This window comes from Pleurodeles waltl, chromosome 1_1, assembly GCF_031143425.1.
Source record: "Pleurodeles waltl isolate 20211129_DDA chromosome 1_1, aPleWal1.hap1.20221129, whole genome shotgun sequence".
Taxonomy (NCBI): domain Eukaryota; kingdom Metazoa; phylum Chordata; class Amphibia; order Caudata; family Salamandridae; genus Pleurodeles; species Pleurodeles waltl.
In genome coordinates, this window is record NC_090436.1 from 663,574,891 (window position 1) to 663,596,742 (window position 21,852).

Genomic DNA, 21,852 nt, shown 5'->3' on the forward strand with positions numbered 1-21,852 from the left:
AGTTATTAAAACCATCAAAAAACATTTTTTCTTTGCAAGTATAAGTTACCCTTAACTACAGAGCTGCGATCGGTGACTCCATAATCGACCTATGTATCTGTTTATCAGTTTGCCTATCTGCACCTGTCAGTTGCCCAACCTTTGTGTCGGTCTTCTATACAACTAGCCATCGGCTGAATCTCAAGGTCTCTCCCTCCGCGCCCATCTACCTGCGTCTGCGCTATATGGAATCGGGGCGATGCGACTGAGAAACGTAGACCAAAGCAAGTCCAAATTAAATTACTGAACACAGACTGCTTTTTATCCCTGCCGTTATGAGTTGATGAGGCAAAGGAGAGTCCGCATGCAGGATAGCCAGACGAGTCCAGATGTCAAATGAAACATCCAACGCTGGGCAAACGGTGATATCATATGGGGAAGTGGGGGTCATAAAAATATTAAAAATATAATAAAGTGTTTCTTGGCGCACTCCAGCCATATTTACTGGCTCTAAATAGCCCCATTTAATGGCACTCACGGAATTATTGAAATGTATTGGCACCGGGGAAACGGGGAAAATATTATATTCACGCTATTTTCTACAATTTTGATACGTGGAAGATGGAACTGCGTGTATGACAAAGTTATTGTGTTCCATTTTTAGTTTACAACGTATAATCTTTCATCTCTACTTTTCTTTTAAGGGTGCATTGTGGACCTGAGTTTATTCAATTTCATCTGACTCGAGCAAAAGCTTTTAAAGAAAAAATTCATATTTGCAGCGCTGGCTCTACAAAACTTGTTATCTTTATTTTTCGCTTGTTGCTAAAAGCTTTCTGTAATAAAGACTGGGGCACAAATGTCGTTTGCTCCCACTCGTTCTACACAAGCAGTAAAATTGTGCAAACTGGGTTTGCTGTGCATTTGCACAGAGTGCTCGATTACTGCAACACCCCGCTCGGGGGTGACAGTCTCCGGCGTCCTGCAATGAATTCGGCCTCTTTCGCGGCAGCTCGAGGCCCGTCAGCCGTAACGTGCTTTACACAGCAGCCTTCACACATTTGTGAGTGAAAAGCGTGTAACAGGTTGGAGCCCCGTGATTTTAGCAGCTCAGGGCGTGATTGCTATTTTACTTTTAATGACATTTCCTTCCCCTGCGGCCCGGCGCTCGCAGACGGCTCGTGTTATGTCGCTCTCCGTCCCGTCCCGCCTGATGCCCGATCCTCACTTACATACGAGCCAAGTGATGTGCACAGTACAAACTAAAGGGACGGGGTGGAAAGGCATGTCCGCCTTTCCTGCATGATAAGCGACCCTATGTAAAAAGTCACGGTACTTTTTGTAGGAGAAAAAATATAAGCGGTATGTGTTTGGTGCAAATTCGCTAAACGAAGCACGCGCTCACATACACTAGTGTTTGTGTGTGTGCACGGAGGGCTCGCGTTCTGTGGTTCTCAAAAATCGTGCTTGCTTGAAACTCTCAGGCGTGCACGCGTGTGTCCGTATAGGTGGGGTCCGTGACGTGTGTGCGCACCTATGTCTACGTGTGTGGACGTGGGTGCTCGAATACATATGTTTGAGTCAGAGAGTGTGTGCATCTCTGTGTGTAGCGTGTATATGTCCCTAGCTGTTAACGTGTGTGTGACAGCGCCCATAGTTGCAGCTGGTTTTCTGTGTGTGTAGATGGGTGAGCGTGCGTGTGTTTATAAGTGGGTCGTGTGTGTCTGCTTAGGTGGCGTCAGTGTCTGTGACGTGCGTGCGTCCCTGTGTCGACGTGTGTGAACGTGGGTGCTTGAGTAGGTGTGTTTGTGTCAGCGTCTGTGTGTTTAGTGCCTGTATGTGGGTGTCTGTCAATGTATGTGGCAGACAGTGTTTGTGTGTTGTGTCTGTAGGTGAGTGTCACTCTCTGTGAAGTGTGTGTGACTGCGTGTTTATAAGTGTGGGTAAACGTCTACGTAGGTGGTGGTCTTGTGTGTAGTGTCTGTGAGTGTACATGCGCCTGTGCCTTGTAGGGGTCCTCACCATGGTCACAGGGGACGCCACAGTGCAGGACTCGGCCTCTGCTGGTGACGGTGCCTAGTTGTGCATTCATAGACCCTCACACTCTGTGTATGTCACCTCGTGTAGCACGTGGGCACCTACTGCGGTCCCAGCTCCCACCCAGTGGCCCGCATGCACACGGGCTGGGGCAGCGCGGCCTCGGCGGTGCTCCGGTACCTCTCGCCGCGGGGCACAGTGCGCAGATCCCGGGTGGAATCCCAGGACGCTAACCGCAGGGTGATAACGCTGCCTGCTTTACAGGGCGATGTTCAGATTTACGAGCAGGCGGAGTCCCACCCTTCGGGAGAGATGTCTCTCGCGAGCACCACTCGGTGAGCTCGTCCTGCTTTTCATGTTTTCTGCGCTGTTACAGCTTCACATATGGAATCTAAACACTGAGCCCCTCAGCCTGCTGTTGGGCCCTTTCAGACTACCCCCGACTCCACCCTGGTCCAGCGGCTACCGCAGTCTGCCCTGCAGAGTGATGGGGGGGGGGGGGTCATGTCTGTCATAGTTACCCCCAGTCTGCATGTCGAGGGTCTGGGGTGAAAGGGAACAGGGTCGGACTGGCCTATAAGGCATCCAGGAAGTGCCCGCTGGGCTGGGCTGACAGGTGAGTTTGTGGGGCGGATTTCTTTGCTCTTTGCAGGTCTCTTTATGGTCTGCTGGGACGGTTTTTACTATTGATTACACTGGTATTAAAAAAAACATCGCCTGCAGCAAGCTCAAAGTCATGCAGCCTTCCATAGATTGCAAAGCACTTCTACATCGGCTTGAAAAGTTCCAAACTGACCTAAATTGTAAACATGGGCCATTTTTAAGATAGATCCTCTGCAAGGGAGCCTCTTTTATTTTGGTACCCGAACATATGATCTTTTCCCGCCCTCCCCTGGAAGGGATGTGTGTAGTAGCTGCCCCAGTCTGCCTTGCCGAGTATCTGGTGCCCGTCTCTACCCACTCCGCCCTGATGGGAGTCTGGGTGGTAGAAAGTTCCTGTATCTGCCAGTCTGCCGTCCCGAAGATCTGGGTGGGAGATGGTGCCGGTATACGCCTCATTCTGTCTGCCAAGTGTCTTGAAGGGTTTATATCTGTCCCATTCTGCCACGCCAAGGGCCTATGGAATGCCCCGGGGAGAGTGAGCCTCTATCTGCCACATTCTGCCCTGCCGATGATCTGGGCGCTAATGGTGCCAATATATACCCCATCCTGCCCCACTGAGTGGCTAGGGTGGCAGGAGGTGCCTAAATCACCCCACCTTGTCCCGCTGGGGATTCGGGGTAGGGCCATGCGCCTCTTTACATTCTGCCCCGCTAGGGGTCTGGGAGTGGAGGAGGTGTCCACGGCTACGGCGCTCTGCCCTACCGAGGTCTGCGGGTGGGAAGGGTTGTCCTGCGGCCGCTTCCTGTGTCTGTGAACTGTCTATAGTCCCTGTCGTGACCCCAAAGGCCCTTGCAACGCCAACCCCTTCCGCCTTGACCATGGCAGAGGAGCCGCGGCCATTGCCGCTGTTTGCGCGCTTTTTATTCCTCTTGGGGTAACTGGAATTATGCCGAACCCTGCGACAGTGGCGTAATGCAAAATCATGGGCCTCCCCGCAGAACATGACGAGGAGCCTACGAGCCTCCCATAAGCTACAGATCTTCCTTGGCCTCGGGCTGAACAGAGGCCGCTCCCCGCTCCACCGAGGCTGCTGGGCCTCTGTTACCCCTGCTACCCGACATGGGAGGAGGCCAAACGTGTGCGCGCCACACGAACAAACAACATTAAAAAGCCGATCGAGGAGTCCCTCAGAAATACACTAATGAACACACGCACCCTTCTCCCAGGTCAAGAGCTCCTTCGCCCAGGTCTGAGGTGTGAGTGAGGAATAGTGTTTTATATGTGTGTGCAGGTGCATCCGCACATGCATGACAGTGAGTGAGTCTGCTGCTCTGTCGGGGTCTAGTTGTGTCTAAATATCTGGGTGTGTCACTGTGTGTGGTTGCTTTTCCGTCTTGGTGTGTGTTACTATGAGTGGGTGTCAGTCTGTTTGCATATGTGCCCATGCAAGTGTCTGTTTGTGTGAGTGCTTAACGCTCAATGTTTGTTTGTATGAGTTTGTCTATGGGTGTTGATAAGGATTTTTTGTGCGAATGAGTTGGTATGCGTCTCTACATTAATGCGTGTGTTTTTGTGTGCATTACTGTGGGGGTGTCTGTTTTGTGTGTTTGTATTTGCACGTGCGTCTGTGTTGACACGTACATTGTATTAAGAAGTGTGTGTGCCTGGAGTCCGCCCCACCCCCTTCCGGCATTGATTGTAGCAGTGAGCGGAGAGCCCGGGTGCCCAGGCGGGGCAGCTGGGACTGGGCAGACCCCGTCCCCGAACACCCCACACCCGCCGCAGATGATGAATCGGCCCCGCTGAAGGATCAATGGCTGGTCAGTGCTGGCTCCACTCTCCCCCACACACCACAGGGCAATTAATTGTGGCCTGTCCCCTCATCCCTCATCCGCTGCTGGCACATATCGATGCAGATTACTGCTGATGGGCCGGTTTATCACCTCAAATAAACAGCCCGCACCCCGGCTCACCTCCGGCTAATACACGGCCGGTCGGTGGGCAGGGACCCGCCACAGCAGCCTGCGCTGCCCGGCAAACCTGTGGGTACAGAGGGAGATGGGAGTCGAGGGGTGCTCACTCCGTTCTTTCAGTTTTGGCCTTTTCATGTTCTTCTTTTCTACGGCTTCCCCAAAGCTAAGGACCTAACTGTTCTCCTGGGCTCAACTGGGCTCCCCCGAACCGCTCGCCGTGTACCCACCACCGCCAGCAGGGGGCACAAGGACGGGCAGAGGAGCCTCGAGCCTGCAGACAGCCCAAGCCAGCCGTCACTCAGTCACCACGCACAGCATCCGTCTGTAGAGAGCGCACCACGAGTCCTAGCGGCTCTAGGCGCTTGGATAACAGCTTCGGAAGGATGAAAGGCAGTGTAGCTGGAGCCTCAGCAGGCGCTGAGCCCACTGCGTTATCTTATCTGGTCTGTCCCTGATTACTTTTTGGTATTCTATTTTACTCAGACACGCGAGCGCCGATGATTATGTGAATACACCTGGTCGGATGCATGTGATGGTATGAGCACAGAACTATAACCAGGTGTATACATTTATATTACAAACACGCTACTTAAAAGGGAGTAAGGGGAAGCTGCTTTTACAAAAAAAAAGGCCCAACCCCCAAAAAGTTTCCACTAAAATCGAAACACACGTTTGAAAAGAGAAAGCCTACCTAAAACGTTTTAAAATCAGAAAAATATGAGTGTGTTTCCTTTTCACGGAGTGGGTGGTTTCCTAACGCTAACGTAAATTAAATTTAAGAATTATATAATGTACAGAAGTGTGGGCTTCTGTGTGTGTCTAATCCTGTGTGGTGTTGTGTTATTTGTCTGTGTGTATTTGGGTGATGACGGTGTGTCTGTGTATAATTTCGTATTTGCATCTGATTGTATACTTGTGGGTTCACAGGTGCATGCATGTATATTATTTCGTTCTCGGTATAAAACACAGTGTTGTGCCTCTCGCGGCCCCCGTCCTCTCTTTTCCGTGCGGTTTTATGATGGCACAAGTGAATGCCCGCGGGTGAGGCACGTGCCCCCCTCTCTGTGGACTGTTTTTGGGTGTCCGTCCCAAAGACGAGGTTCAAAAATCAAAGTTTTCCAAACAGGGATCGCAAAACATGTATTTCCAGTGCCCCAAAATCCTTAAAATGACACTGTAGGAGGCAGTGGAAATACATGGGCAGGAGAAGAATGAACAGTCACCCAGTGTGGGCAGGGGCCCTGGGGCAAGGAAGGACACATCACTCTCCCCTGGGCCATCTACTCTCTTGCAGCAGCAGCACCCACCGAGCTGCCCTGCACTGTTTACACTTCACACACCCGTGTCACTGCCAGAGGCGTCCAGACAGAGCGGCCACCCGCCTAACACCCAAATAGGAAACACGTGCTGACGCTTTAAAGAACAACCTGAGGGAATCGACGCTTCATTCAAAACCGTTACTAGCGCACAGAGGTAAACACATATATATTTATAATGTTAACACAAAAACACGCTCACAAATATTATAAATGTACTTGTTCATATTCATCACAATCACACGAGAGCACACACATTCATGTGTGCACATAATTTAGATGTGCGGGTGGGCATGAATGTATACTTATGAACGACATATAAATCTATGTACACACGCACAAAGAAGAAGTGACTGGGTGCACGTGCAACCTAAGCATACATGGAATTCTCCGTTTCAGGCTGCTGTAAATACAACCAAATACACACGTTTGCACATTTTCTAAAATGCGTGACTGCCTGCACATATAAGCCGACGTATAAACACCTAAAGAAATTAAGCTGGAATTATATTAATAAAGAAAGCTACATAATTTAAAAATAGTTTTAATACATTCATAGTTGCACTTAAATATTAAGGCAGGTGTTACTATTACTATTAAGATTATATTATAATTACAATATATTATTATTATTATTTATTATTATTATTATTATTAATCATAATAATATTAATAATAATACTAATAATAATAATAATAATAATAATATGAAATTCAAAGACTTGTGTCTTACATATATATTAAAATGAAATATGTTGCCCAGTCAAGATTTTTTCCTTTTATATTATTGTAAAGGAGATTGAAAGACAACGCGGGAAACACCAATTACGGCCGTTCGCGGACACACATCTGCACTCGGGAAAAGAATAGAGACCGAGGAAAGCACTTTTTCTCTCTCCAATAAATACCTAATTCCAGAGCCACCATGCACTGCTTTATTGTTGCAGATTATCCCGTTCTGTCGCCCTTGCACCCGGCGCCGAACGGCTGTAAAACTTACACGAAGAAAAGTTCAGATTGTGAGCTATTCATAGCATTCATTTAAACAGCCATAAAACCATATAATGGCCTTTAATGCGGGAAACACGACTGGCCCCAGAAGAGACGGTTTTCACCGGCGCGCGGCCGCCCCTGCACTGCGCTCGAGCGCACTCTCCTGAGGCGGACGTTCGCGCTCCCGGGACTCACTCCCGGGCCAGGGCGCGAGCCGCCCGAGCACCGTCCCTCCCTCCGAAAATAGAAGGAAAATTAAACAACAAAAAACATATGCATGCTCACCAGGCTAAATCATTACATACACAGAGGCTAAAGGCGTTGGTAAAAGTTCATGAATATTGTTTCAGTTGAAACAAATAATATAAGCGAAAAGGAGAGAGAAGGAACCGCACAGAGGGCAGTCAGAGAGGAGAGAAGGGGGAGAACGAAACATGAACGAGAGGGGAATGAAGACGAATATTAACAGAGGCGCAGATATTACATTGAATGGCGAAGGGAGGAAGAAAACGAAGGAGGTAAATTAAAGGAGGAATGTACAAAGTAAGAAAGAGACAAACACAAAAACAAAGGTACGGAGGTAGTAGGAGAAAGAGGAGGGAAGGAGAGAAAAGTAGCCTTTGGAGGAGAGTAATATTTCTCTGTCCAGCTTTTTCTGCTGATGGGGGTTGTCTGTTGTGGTTTTCAGTGTGTGCGCGTGTGTTTGTGTGAGAGATCGCTGCATGTTCGCATGTCTGCGCGCGTGGTGGTTCTCGCGGACCCGCAGGATGATGCTGAGTGTTAATGGAGCCCCTAGGCGGGGTGCATTATGGGGGATAGTCTCTGGTGGGCTCCCCTATACCTGGTCCAAAGTGCCTTTGATATGTTTTCCGTGGGGTGCTCTCACGAATCTGAGGGGGTATCTGTGGGTTACACCCCCGCCCCGATAACCGTGCCCTTGCGTCTATTGTTGAACGCATGGGCACCGGCAGCCCTGTCACAGTGTTCTGCGGGGGTTGCTCTCTGCTGGCCACTGTCTGATAGGTGTCTATGATGGGTGCTCTGTGGAGGGACTTTCTGCAAGGTGCTCTGTGGTGAATGCAGTTGGAATGATACTCTGGGTGCTCTCTAGTTAGTGGTCTCTGATGGGGGGGGGGGGGTTGAGGGTGCTCTGTGGTTGCTGGTCTCAGGAGGGTGCTCTGTGATTGCTGGTCTCGGGGGAGTGCACCATGGTTGCTGCTCTCAGGGGGTGCTCTGTGCTTGCTGGTCTCAGGGGGGCGCTCTGTGATTGCTGCTCTCAGGAGGGCGCTCTGTGGTTGCTGCTCTCAGGAGGGTGCTCTGTGATTGCTGGTCTCAGGGGGGTGCTCTGTGATTGCTGCTCTCAGGAAGGCGCTCTGTGGTTGCTGCTCTCAGGAGGGTGCTCTGTGATTGCTGGTCTTGGGGGAGTGCACTCTGGTTGCTGCTCTCAGGGGGTACTCTGTGGTTGCTGGTCTCAGGAGGTTGCTCTGTTATTGCTGGTCTCAGGAGGGTGATCTGTGGTCACTGATCTCAGGAGGATGCTGGTCTCACCAGGGTGCTCTGTGGCTACTGGTCTCAGGAGGGTGCTCTGTGATTGCTGGTCTCAGGAAAGTGCTCTGTGTTGCTGGCCTCGGGAGGGTGCTCTATGGTTGCTGGTCTCAGGAGGGTGCTGTGTGATTGCTGGTCTCAGGAGGGTGATCTGTGGTTGTTGATCTCTGGAAGGTAAGGTGCTGGTCTCCGGAGGGTGATCTGTTGCTGCTAATCTCAGGAGGGTGCTCTGTGGTTGCTGGTTGGGGGAGGGGATTGCTAGCTGTGCTCTCTCCAGGGTATTCTCAGATGGATTCTCCCTACAGCAGGGGTATTCAAACTGGGGGGTGGGACCCCCAAGGGGGGGCTCAAGTGATCCCAGGGGGGGCGCCAGGGGGGGCGCCAGACTCTGGCCAAAAGAAGCATTATAGAGATAACAGGGCTTTGTTTTGAGCAGAAGCACGTTATTGCATTTTTAAAAAGGTAACAGTACTTAACTGCAATGCTAAAATACGTCTAGACATATTTAAACATTGGCAGCTTTAAAAAATAATTGTGAAAAATTCTGAGGGGGGGGGCAATGGTTTTTATTTGTTAACTAGGGGGGGCGCGGCATTAAAGAGTTTGGAGACCACTGCCCTACATGGAGATCTGTGAAGTCGCCTTTGTGTGGGGGAACCAGTGATTGCTGGCTCAGCAGGTGCTCGGTGTTGCTGGTCTCAGGAGGGTGCTCTGTGGTGAGGATGCTCTGTGGTTGCTGGTCTCAGGAGGGTACTCTGTGGTTGCTGGCCTTAGGAGGGTACTCTGTGGTTGCTGGTCTCAGGAGGTTGCTCTGTTATTGCTGGTCTCAGGAGGGTGATCTGTGGTCACTGATCTCAGGAGGATGCTGGTCTCACCAGGTTGCTCTGTGGCTGCTGCTCTCAGGAGGGTGCTCTGTGATAGCTGGCCTCGGGACAGTGCTCTGTGTTGCTGGCCTCGGGAGGGTGCTCTATGGTTGCTGGTCTCAGGAGGGTGCTGTGTGATTGCTGGTCTCAGGAGGGTGATCTGTGGTTGTTGATCTCAGGAAGGTAAGGTGCTGGTCTCATGAGGGTGATCTGTTGCTGCTAATCTCAGGAGGGTGCTCTGTGGTTGCTGGTTGGGGGAGGGGATTGCTAGCTGTGCTCTCTCCAGGGTATTCTCAGATGGATTCTCCCTACAGGGAGATCTGTGAAGCCTGCTTTGTGTGGGGTGTCCAGTGACTGCTGGCTCAGCAGGGTGCTCTGTGTTGCCTTCCCCATTGTGGGCTCTCGGCACCCGCCGCTGCTACTCCCAAGTGTTGGTGTCACTGTGTGTGGATGCTCTTGTGTGTGCTTTATAGGTGTCCCTATATGAGGGCTCGACGACATGGCGCTCTGTGGGGGTCGCTCTATGATGGGTTCTCTGCCGGAGTATTCCAGGGAAATTACTCCGAGATGGGTGGTTCGGACAGACCTATGATGCTCTCCACATTGTGCTTTCTGGAGTGGTCTTTGTGGTGGGTGAACTCTGCAGGCTGCTCACAGGAGTGTGCCCAGTGGACAGTGCTCTGTGCCGTGGCTCGTGCTAGCACCTCTTTGCGTTTGGTTTCTTGTTTGTGGGTGCCCTGTTGTAGATATTTTTGGGGGTGATCTCTGGAAGGTGTTCTGAAAACGTAGCTCTGTGGAGCGTGCGGTTTGTATGGTGCTCTGTGTTTTGTTCACGGTGGTAGGTGCTCGGGAACATCGTGCTTGTACTCGTGATCTTTGGGTCGGACTGTTTTGGAGTGTGTGGTGGATGCTTCATGGGAGGTGCTAGGAGCCTCTGTCGGAAAGCTCTAGGATGCCCTGCGAGAGGGTGCTCTGTGGTGGGAGCTCTCAGATGGGAGCATTCAGTATTTGGAGTACCTGTTTGCTCCTGAGAAGTACCGGTACTCTCCCAATAAATGTATTGCAGCAATGCTGAGAAATGAGGTCCCCTCCCTTGCAAATTAAAAACAAAAGTGCAGGTACTCAGTACCGGGCAGCACCTGCCCATTTAAAGTACTAGTCGGTACTCACGGTTGTTGGGGTCGCTGGTCGGGGTGCTCAGGGGGATGATTTCCATCCTCTGCTGCCCGTACAGGTAGTAGTCCAGCTCCTCGGCGCTGCACCGGGGCCGACCCTGCGCCAGCCGCTCCGGACACTTGGTCCCTCCCAGCTCTATCCGCGGGGGTCCCAGCTGAGGCCCAGTGGGCTCGGGGCTCTGCATGACTCCAAAGACGGTGGAGAGAGCGGCCATGGGGGCCGAGGAGACGGAGGAGGCCGGGGTGGACGACGAGGATGCCGAGGCCAGCGAGGCCGGCCGCGGGCGCAGGCTGTCCGGGAGCTCCGGGGGTCTCTCCAGGGCCGGCCCCAGGGCCCCCAGAGGCAGCGCGGCCTTGAGCTGGGTGTGCGGGAACAGCTGCTGCCAGTGCTGCAAGTAGGCCGGGTCCACCTTCAGGAAGGCCGAGCCGGCAGCGTCCCCGGGCTTCAGCATGTCCGGCGCCTGGAGGAGAGAGGGCACGGGGTGAACATGTGCGCAGAATTTGGGGTACCCAGTCACATCGGGACTGGCACGCGCTTAGAAGGCAGAGCAGCAGCCTGCAGCAGTCCCATAACATAACAACATATCAGGTCATGCCATTACAAGATAGTGTCGCAGCACACCAACACATGCCACAGCAAGATAACTTAGCAACAGCACCCCAAACAATGCCCTAACAAGATAACGGGGCAGCACACCAGGGCCTACCATCACAACACCATTTCATGACAGGAGACCAATCACAGCCAAAGCAAGATCACAGCACGCCGGAGCAAGCTATAACAACATGACATGCCCAATCACATCGCACCACACCATGCCACCACATATCACCATCTGATATAGTGTAGCACACTAGCGGCGCAATAACAAAATACCATCGTGAAAGCATATCAAACAATGCCATAACAGGACAATAGCACCCCAAAAATAGCCCTACAAATAACTTCGCAACACCACATCAGACAACGTCATAACAAATAATCATCATGTCACGGAAGGGCACCCCACAAAAATATGACATGGCACACTAAGCTACCCAACACCATGCCATAACAAGATAGCATGCCATCTCACACCACATCATGCCTTAATAAAATAGCATGCAATATCACACCACACCATATCATAACAAGAGATAGCTTAGCAACAGCATGACTGACAGTGCTGTAACAAAACCCCACAACAGCAGACAACGCCACAGTGTGCAGTTAAAACATAACACAGTATATTATAGCACATCTCACCACACCATGCGATAACAAGATAACATAGCGACAGCTTACGGACAATGCCATCACAAGCTAACCGTACAGCAGTGGATGCCCTAAATTATGGCACAGCAAACAGAGAACGCCATGCCATAACAAGACAACATAGCGTAGCACATCGCAACATCCTTAACAAAACAACGCAGCCAGAGCACACCGGTCAACGTCATACCAAGACACCGCCACACCACCTCGCGCCATAAAAACAACTTGACAACAGTACATCAAACAACAGTATAATGAGAACATTCGGACAAAAAACATAATATAGCAGAGCACACAACAACATGCCATGCCATAAGATAACATGGTATTGCGCATCACGCTATTCTGTAACAAAATAACATAGCGAAAGATCACCAGTCAATGTCCTAAGAAGACGGCGGCACAACATACCAGACCACGCCACAAAAATAACTTGGCAACAGAACATCAGGCAACGCCATAATAACATAACATCACAGCATACCGGGGCATGCTATGACAACATGGCATGGCATTGTCACACCATGCCATGCCACACGAAGATACCAAACCGTCCCACGACAGCCCACAACAAAATAACTTAACAACAGCACGCAAAACAATGCCCTAAGAAAATAACCACGCAGCAGACCAAAGCCAGAACATGCAATTAGCGCATAACATAGCACAACGTAGCACGCCACATGACACCAGCCATGACAAGTTAATAGGCGACAGCAAGCGGACAAAGCCATGACTCGATAACAGCACGCCACACCCGAGCATGACATAACAACATTACATTGCATATCAGACAACCCAACACCAAGCCATAAATAGAAAAGTGTGACAGAAGACAGCAGAACAAGAGTGAACATGGCAGGACACGCCACACCAGGCCAGAAGAACACAGCAAAGCACGGCGCACACCACCCCAAACCATGACAAGATTACATACACAGGGCATATCAGACCAGCCAGAGCACAACAAGGCAACCAAACAAAACACAGCGCACAGGACAATTCTATGACAACATTGCATTGCTTGCATACCATAAGAAGACATCGTAACATAGGATACTATGCCAGACAATTGTAAAATAACACAGCAGAACACAACAGACTGTAACAAAATATAAAACCACACTACGCCAAGCCATAACCAAATACCCTAACACAACTCCGCACTACATCAAAAAGCATATCACAACACGTGACACCATAACATCGCAAGACCCAACCACAGCATACTACGTTTCACACACACACGCAGACACAACATACCTATCTTATAGCACAACAAAGCGTGACTATATCTATTTCACGTGCAGTAGAGGGGTGTACCGGTCATGAGCACATGAGCTACAAGTCTCATTCTGGACGAAAAGATCATAAAAATGACTCCCGGCCCCTAGTCACATTCTCATAGTGCACACCAAGGACCAGCAGATGTCCCGTGCCCGCTGCATTCAAGTCCGTCTGGTCTAAGGGAAGGAGGCTGAAAACTACCGCCTATGGAATGGGTCGCTATACAAGGGCATCAATATATAGAGGGGAGCGCCAGGGGCGTTTATGTAGGGAGGGATGCCAGGGGCGTCTATACAGGGAAGGGTGCCAGGGGGGGTTATATAGAGAGGAATGCCAGGGGCATCTTTGTGAGGATGGGTGCCAGTGGTGTCTTTGTAGGGAGGGGTGCCAGGGGCGTCTATATAGAGAAATGCCAGGGGCGTCTTTGTAGGGATGGATGCCAGTGGGGTCTATATAGAAAGGGATGCCAGGGGTGTCTATGTAGAGAGGATGCCGGGGGTGTCTATGTATGGAGGGATGCCAGGGGCGTCTTTGTAGGGATGGATGTCACGGGTGTCTATAAAGGGAGTGATGTCAGGGGCGTCTATGTAGAGAGGATGCCAGTGGGGTCTATATAGAAAGGGATGCCAGGGGCGTCTATGTAGGGAGGGATGCCGGAGTGTCTATGTAGAGAGGATGCCAGGGGTGTCTATGTAGAGAGGATGCCAGGGGTGTCTATGTATGGAGGGATGCCAGGGGGGTCTATATAGGAAGAGAGGCCAAGGGTGTCTCTATAGCGAGGGATGCCCAGTGGCGTCTTGGTCGACGGCTCAGGGGGTGCATGTGTATATCCCAAACATGAACTCCGGCCGGGTATGCACCGTGCTCTTCTGGCAGTTTGTAGCGTACTCGGAAGGATACAGGTAAAATCCACCATAGGGAGTGCCCCGTGCCCCGAGTGGAGACCCGTGCTATGCACACCGGGGCCAGTTCCCGGGGTTACAGACTGTATGTAGCCAGCACATCTCTGTTCGAGACAAGTGCGGGCCCAGGGGGGCCGGTACCATGTGGAGCTGCCACGACTGGACAGGCAGAGACTCATCTGTCAATTTCGGTCAATACCGTCCATAGTCCGAAGCTGCCCCGGGACACACCCGTCCTGTGTACGGACCCTCATGTGAATCTACCGAAGAAACGCCCGAGTCTAGGCGCTGAAGTATCTTTGAGCAGAGGTTGAGTGACAGCCGATGCGAACACACACACGGCACGGGTTCACAGTCCGCACCACCGCTAACGTCTCTACAGTGGCATCGGCCCATCACTGGTCCCAGAAGGACATGTGCCCAAGTTAGACCCAGGAGCCACCCCGAGGGTTGGCCACCGCTAATGGTCCGTTTCAGGCGGCCAGAGCTCGACACCACAGACCCCACATCACACCACCGCCATCCCCTTCTTCAAAAGATCTTACAGGGCATCCATAGCGCTGAAGTGAGCTGCGAACACTTCTCTGCCGGCGTAGCAAGCACACAAGCAGTGGCTGTCACTCGCGCCAGGATCTGTCACACCCGCTCAAGTTAGAAACACTGGGGGCGCGGGGCGGCTGTGTGGGTGGCAGTGCCCTGCCCGGAGTGGCTGCTCTTACCTGCCTGTCCCTCTCCGCGAAGGGTCCGATCAGGGCAGATTCCAGCCGGAGGACTTCCAGAGGAGCAGGGACTCTCCGAGCTGCAGGATGGGTTCAAGAGGCAGCGCTGCCGGATCCGAGCTGAGGCGGAGTGTCCTGCGCGCTGTGTGCAGGGACCGTGGTAGGAGGGGGGAGGAGGCTCGCATCCAGTCCAGTCTGAGCTCTGCAGCTCTCTGGGCGCTGTGAAGTGCCGCCTGCGCACGTGGGGCCGCTCCACCGTGTCAAAGCATCACGTGCGCGGCGGTGCGTGCTGGTGTTTGCCCCGCTGGAGTGTGTGTCTCTGTCGCACTGTAGAGTGAGTGTGTATGTGTGTGCTTGTGTGTGTCTATGTGTTTGTGTGTCCCACTGTAGAGTGGGTGATTGTGTATGTGTCTGTGTGTGTATGTGCTTGTGTGTGTGCGTCCCACTGTAGAGTGAATGTGTGTGTGTGTGTCCCAATGTAGAGTGTATATGTGTGTCTGTCTGTGTGTGTCCCACTGTAGTGTGGAGTGTGTATGTGTGTGCGTGCGCGCACCGCAGCAGTTTTTCAGTGCATGTGTACCCGTGTACTGACGTCGGAGTGTATGCAGAACTGCGGTTTTTTGAGGGTGTACCCCTTTGCTGCTGTCGGAGACTCAGAGTGTATGCAGAACTGCGGTGTGTGAGGGTGTACCCCTCTGCTGCTGTCGGAGACTCAGAGTGTATGCAGAACTGCGGTGTGTGAGGGCGTAGCCCTGTATTGCTGAGTGTGTGCAGAACTGCACTGTGTGATTGTGTTCCTCCTGTACTGCTGTCGGAGTGTGTTCAGTACTGTATCGTGTGAACTGGTAACAGGTTCGAATCTGAAGGAGCCGCTCAACTTTCATCCTTCAGAAGTCGATAAAAGGAGTATGCATGAGTGTCATAACAATCCACAGCAATTATTCCCAAGACACCTCCTCAGAGCTGACTGTGCGCCTACAAACACGTATACTATTAGTACTGCACTTTGGGTGTATTACTGTGAAGTGTGTGCGCGGTTCTGTGTTTGTGCACGTGCTGCCGCGGGCGCATGTGTGCATTGTGCAGCAGTTCTTCTTGTACATGTGTGTATTTGGTTCAGTGCTGCAGTGTATGATCGCACGTGTCCATTACTGTACTGTGTGTTAGAGAGAGTAGATACGCAGCAATGCCATGCAGGATGTGCGTGTACCGTGCAGATGAATGTGTTTGCACTGCAGTGTTGAGTGCGTGCTCGTGTGTGTAGTATGATACTACTTGTAGGTTACTGTGTTTCTATTGCACTTGTGAGGGTTTATGCTCTATTTATATTGACCATTTGTACTCTTCAGTACTGTGTGTGTGCATTACCATCCTCTGCACGTGTGCATGTCTGTACTACAGCCTTATGTGTCTGTATTTGTGCTGCTTTCTATACCCTTTCCTGTGTTTTTATCCCCGTGTATCTGCTGTGAACTGCGTCAGTGTTGCAGGTGTGCTTGTGATGTAAAGTTCCTACTTGTTGATGGACCGTCTACAAAAGTGTGTATAACTGCACTCTCGATTTGCTTGTTGGTAATTTATTGTCGGGATGTTTCTGCAGTGTACACGTGCTACTTTTGGCTTTGTGTCTCTAACTGCGTGTGTTTTACTCTACATATTCCTCATTGTATGTGTGTGGTTTTCTCAGTCTGGTTGTGTGTAGGTGTGTGCTTGTAGCACCTTGACGCATATCCCTATGTGCGTGCAGAAATACTACAATCAATGATATTACACTCTTCCTATTCTGTAACCTGCATCTTTCTGTGGACCCGCTTGTCTTTGGGCCTCATTTACAAGCCCTTTGCACTGCTGCTGCATCATATTTGTTTGACGCAGTGGCAGTACTAGCAGTGCACTACACTGTTCCATATTTACAAATTGACGCATTGGGTTCTGATGCGTCAGTTTGGAAAGCCCTGCGTCACATTATTCTTGTGCCAAGTATAACGTATGCAGGGTAGGCGTTCCCACGGAAAAAGGCACATAGAACTGATGTAATGAAATTTACAACTTTTCATTGCGTCACTCTAGGACTGCACTGCATCAGCATTTTACTGCCTGCTCAGACAAGGTGTAAAATTGCAGCAAAGCTTTTTATAATGGGACTGTCCTCACATTGCTGGAGTTGCGTCAGTTTAACAATGCAAATCCAGAAATGTGCCACTTTAGCGCCAACAGATGCATCAGACTGTCTGATGCAACTGTGAAAACGAGCACCACGGAGCTCTGTATTGTAAATAAAGCGCTTCCATGGCATCGTTAGGGGATATGCGACAGGCACAATAAATCTAACGCATCGCTGATGACGCGTCAGTTTCTTGATAATGAGGCACTCTGTTTTCACTAGTGTAAAAGAAGGGTGCCCCAGGGCTAGGTGTTTGTGTGGGGCGGGTGTGGGGCTCTCAGGTGCCTCCTAGTCAGTATTTACACCTTTTACATCTGGACACCCTTCGGCCCCCGAAATGTCAGTCTCTGCGTGAGAAGTGGAACACATTCTGGGTATTGTTTCTGGAGCCTTTTTACACATATGTTAATGTTTTGCCAAATGTGGATCATGTTTCAGCAAAGTTAACTTGAGTAAGAGGACAGCACATATTAGTGAGAAATAATATTTTGTACAAAAACAGATACCAAACAAGTCAGGCTGCAATGTGTTTTATTTCAATTCATACATAAACACTATGGGGGGGTCATTACGAGTCTGGCGGTCACTAGACAGCCAGACTTGTGGTGGCGGTCAGACCGTCGCCAATGCGGCGGTCCGCGTGCCACATTATGACAATGGCGGTTGTGCTGCAGTAAGACCGTCAGCACCACCAGGATCAGAGTTCCCAGCGGTCTGGCAGTTGTGGCAGTCCTAATCCACCAGGGCAGCACTTCAAGCAATGCTGCCCTGAGGATTACGACCTAGATTTCCACCAGCAAGTTCGTTGCAGTAGCACCGCCATGAAAAGGCTGGCGGAGAACGGGTGCACACTGCCCATGCACTTGCTTGCAGACAGTGAACATTGCAAGGGTGCTGGTATACCCTGCATCCTACAGCATTAGCGTTGGCTTGATTACGAACCGGAGACAATACTGTAGGATGTTTCCCACTAGGCCAGCAGGGGTAAACCCAGGTTTCCACCCGCTGACCTAGCGGGAAACTCTTAATGGGCCTGGCGGGGAGGTAGCCACTATGGCAGCAATCTCTCTATTGGAAGTTCGGCGGATGGCCTAATCCGTCCACCAAACTCGTAATGGGTCCTATATGTATACACTCCTAATGTGTCAAAAACATGCATTGCAGTGACTTATTACTGTATAACAATATTCCAGTAAAAATGAACGCTAACCTTTTTGCAATGATAGGAGCAACTTTGCATTCATAATACACCTTTCATAAAACAGTGTAATGTGGAAGAGGCGTGAAGCCAATTTGTGACAAATAACTAGACAAGGCACCCTAAGAAAGCACAGAAAACAACATAATATTGAGGCGGACACGGTTGTGTCTATGGCGTAGTTCTACCATGGTTATTTGTATATGAAGCAAACACGCATTACACTGTCAATATAGCCTGGTTTGTCTAAAGGTTAAACAGCACCAAATGAAAATGCCGCTCATACTTTTGATTGACAGGTTCTTTAAAATGACCACCGATACTATTGCAGTTCCGAGAAAGCTTGCCCCCTGCATGAAGGTCCACACCTTCAGTGTAAATGAGCAAGCCTTTTATCGAGCCCCTCTCCCCATGCCTGACAGTGGACGACAGACATCATGCATGTCTTGTTACCGAAATAAATCTACACGGTGCCCCCACACCACCCTTCCCGGCCGTGAACCCCTCCTGCAGAGCCTGGGAAAGTCGCAGCCCACAGTCTCTTCTGGGGTTGATATAACAGGATTTGTTTCTCGTTCTCACAAAAATGCGAACACGGCGGTGTCTGAAATGTTGTGACTGGCGTCTTTCTGACATCTGTCCGCGTTTGTGAGGATTGATAGCACCCCAGACACAGGCGGCCAGGCACGGGGTGGGGTCGCCTTCAAGGAGGCGGCAGGCCTCACCAACTGCCTGCACTGCCTCTTTACTCCCTGTCTCTACGACATCACTCACAGCATCTACAAGCACACTCTGACTCCAGCAATATTCCACTCAGATCCTGCACCGTACCACTCACAGTCTGCAAAACTCCACTCACAGCCTACACAGTCCAATTCACACCCTGCAACACTCCACTCACAGCCTGCACCATCTCACTCACACCCTGCAACACTCCACTCACAGCATGCACAATCCCACTCACAGCCTGCAACAATCCACTCACAGCCTTGACCACTCCACTCACAGCCTGCACCATCTCACTCACACCCTGCAACATTCCACTCACAGCATGCACAATCCCACTCACAGCCTGCAACACTCCACTCACAGCCTGCAACACTCCACTCACAGCCTTCACCACTCCACTCACAGTCTGCACAATCCCACCATAACCTGCAACCCTCCACTCACAGCCTGCAACAATCCACTCACAGCCTTGACCACTCCACTCACAGCCTGCACCATCTCACTCACACCCTGCAACACTCCGCTCACAGCATGCACAATCCCACTCACAGCCTGCAACATTCCACTCACAGCCTGCAACACTCCACTCACAGCCTGCACAATCCCACTCACACCCTGCAACACTCCACTCACAGCATGCACAATCCCACTCACAGCCTGCAACAATCCACTCACAGCCTTGACCACTCCACTCACAGCCTGCACCATCTCACTCACAGCCTGCAACAATCCACTCACAGCCTTGACCACTCCACTCACAGCCTGCACCATCTCACTCACACCTTGCAACACTCCACTCACATCATGCACAATCCCACTCACAGCCTGCAACATTCCACTCACAGCCTGCAACACTCTACTCACAGCCTGCACAATCCCACTCACAGCCTGCAACACTCCACTCACAGCCTTGACCACTCCACTCACAGCCTACACCATCTCACTCACACCCTTCAACACTCCACTTACAGCATGCACAATCCCACTCACAGCTTGCAACATTCCACTCACAGCCTGCAACACTCCACTCACACCCTGCAACACTCCACTCACAGCCTGCACAATCCCACTCACAACCTGCAACACTCCACTCACAGTCTGCAACACTCCACTCACAGCCTGCACCATCCCACTCACACGCTGCAACACTCCACTCACAGCCTGCACAATCCCACTCACAGCCTGCAACACTCCACTCACAGCCTGCACAATCCCACCCATAGCCTACAACACCCCACTCAGAGCCTGCACAGTCCCACTCACAGCCTGCAACACTACACTCACAGCCTGCAACACTACACTCACAGCCTGCAACCCTCCACTCACAGCCTGCACCATCCCACTCACTCCCTGCAACACTACACTCACAGCCTGCACAATCCCACTCACAGCCAGCAACACTCCACTCACAGCCTGCACATCCCACTCACACCCTGCAACACTCCACTCACAGCCTGCACAATCCCACTCACAGCCTGCAACACTCCACTCAAAGCCAGCACCATCCCACTCATAGCCTGCACAATCCCACTCACAGCCCGCACCATCCTACTCACAGCCTGGAACACTCCACTCACAGCCTGCACAATCCCACTCATAGCCTGCAACACTCCACTCAAAGCCAGCATCATCCCACTCATAGCCTGTACAATCCCACTCATAGCCTGTACAATCCCACTCACAACCTGCACCATCCCTCTCACAGCCTGCAACACTCCACTCACAGCCTGCAACACTCCACTCACAGCCTGCACCATCCCACTCATAGTCACCAACCCTCCACTAACAGCCTGCACCATCTCTCTCACAGCCCGCAACACTCCACTCACAGCCTGCACCATCCCACTCACAGCTTGCACCATCACTCTCATAGCCTACAACCCTCCACTCAAAGGCTGCACCATCACAGTCATAGCCTGCAACCGTCCACTCACAGCATTCACCATCCCACTCATAACATGCAACACTCCACTCACAGCCTGCACATTCCACTCACACCCTGCAACACTCCACTCACAGCCTGCACAATCCCACTCACAGCCTGCAACACTCCACTCAAAGCCAGCACCATCCCACTCATAGCCTGCACAATCCCACTCACAGCCAGCACCATCCTACTCACAGCCTGCAACACTCCACTCACAGCCTGCACAATCCCACTCATAGCCTGCAACACTCCACTCAAAGCCAGCACCATCCCACTCATAGCCTGTACAATCCCACTCACATCCTGCACCATCCCTCTCACAGCCTGCAACACTCCACTCACAGGCTGCAACACTCCATTCACAGCCTGCACCATCCCACTCATAGTCACCAACCCTCCACTAACAGCCTGCACCATCTCTCTCACAGCCCGCAACACTCCACTTACAGCCTGCACCATCCCACTCACAGCTTGCACTATCACTCTCATAGCCTACAACCCTCCACTCAAAGGCTGCACCATCACAGACATAGCCTGCAACCGTCCACTCACAGCATTCACCATCCCACTCATAACATGCAACACTCCAGTCACAGCCTGCACCATCCCACTCACAGCCTGCACCATCTCACTCCCAGCCTGCAACATCCTACTCACAGCTTGCACCATCCCACTCATAGACTACAACCCTCCACTGAAGGCTGCACAATCCCACTCATAGCCTGCAACACTCTACTCACAGCCTGCACAATCCCACTCACAGCCTGCAACACTCCACTCACAGCCTGCACCATCCCACTCACACCCTGCAACACTCCACTCACACCCTGCACAATCCCACTCACAGCCTGCAACAATCCACTCACAGCCTTGACCACTCCACTCACAGCCTGCACCATCCCACTCACAGCCTGCACCACCCCACTCACAGCCTACAACACTCCACTCAAAGCCAGCACCATCCCACTCATAGTCTTCACAATCCCACTCACAGCCTGCACCATCCCTCTCACAGCCTGCAACACTCCACTCACAGCCTGCACCATCCCACTCATAGCCTGCAACCCTCTACTAACAGCCTGCACCATCCCTCTCACAGCCTGCAACACTTCACTCACAGCCTGCACCACCCCACTCACAGCTTGCACCAGCCCACTCATAGCCTACAACCCTCCACTCAAAGGCTG

At 51.4% G+C, this 21,852-nt stretch overlaps 1 protein-coding gene across 1 annotated transcript in view; it reads right to left on the reverse strand.

Annotated features, from left to right (window-relative positions):
* PRDM6 (PR/SET domain 6) overlaps nucleotides 1–10,939 on the reverse strand; it is a 249,583-nt gene extending 238,644 nt beyond the window's left edge. Inside the window, exon 1 of the mRNA XM_069221885.1 lies at nucleotides 10,480–10,939. Within this exon, the coding sequence (XP_069077986.1) occupies nucleotides 10,480–10,936 (457 nt within the window). The 5' untranslated portion in view covers nucleotides 10,937–10,939. The remainder of the gene's footprint in view (nucleotides 1–10,479) is intronic.
* Between the last annotated feature and the right edge of the window lie 10,913 nt (nucleotides 10,940–21,852).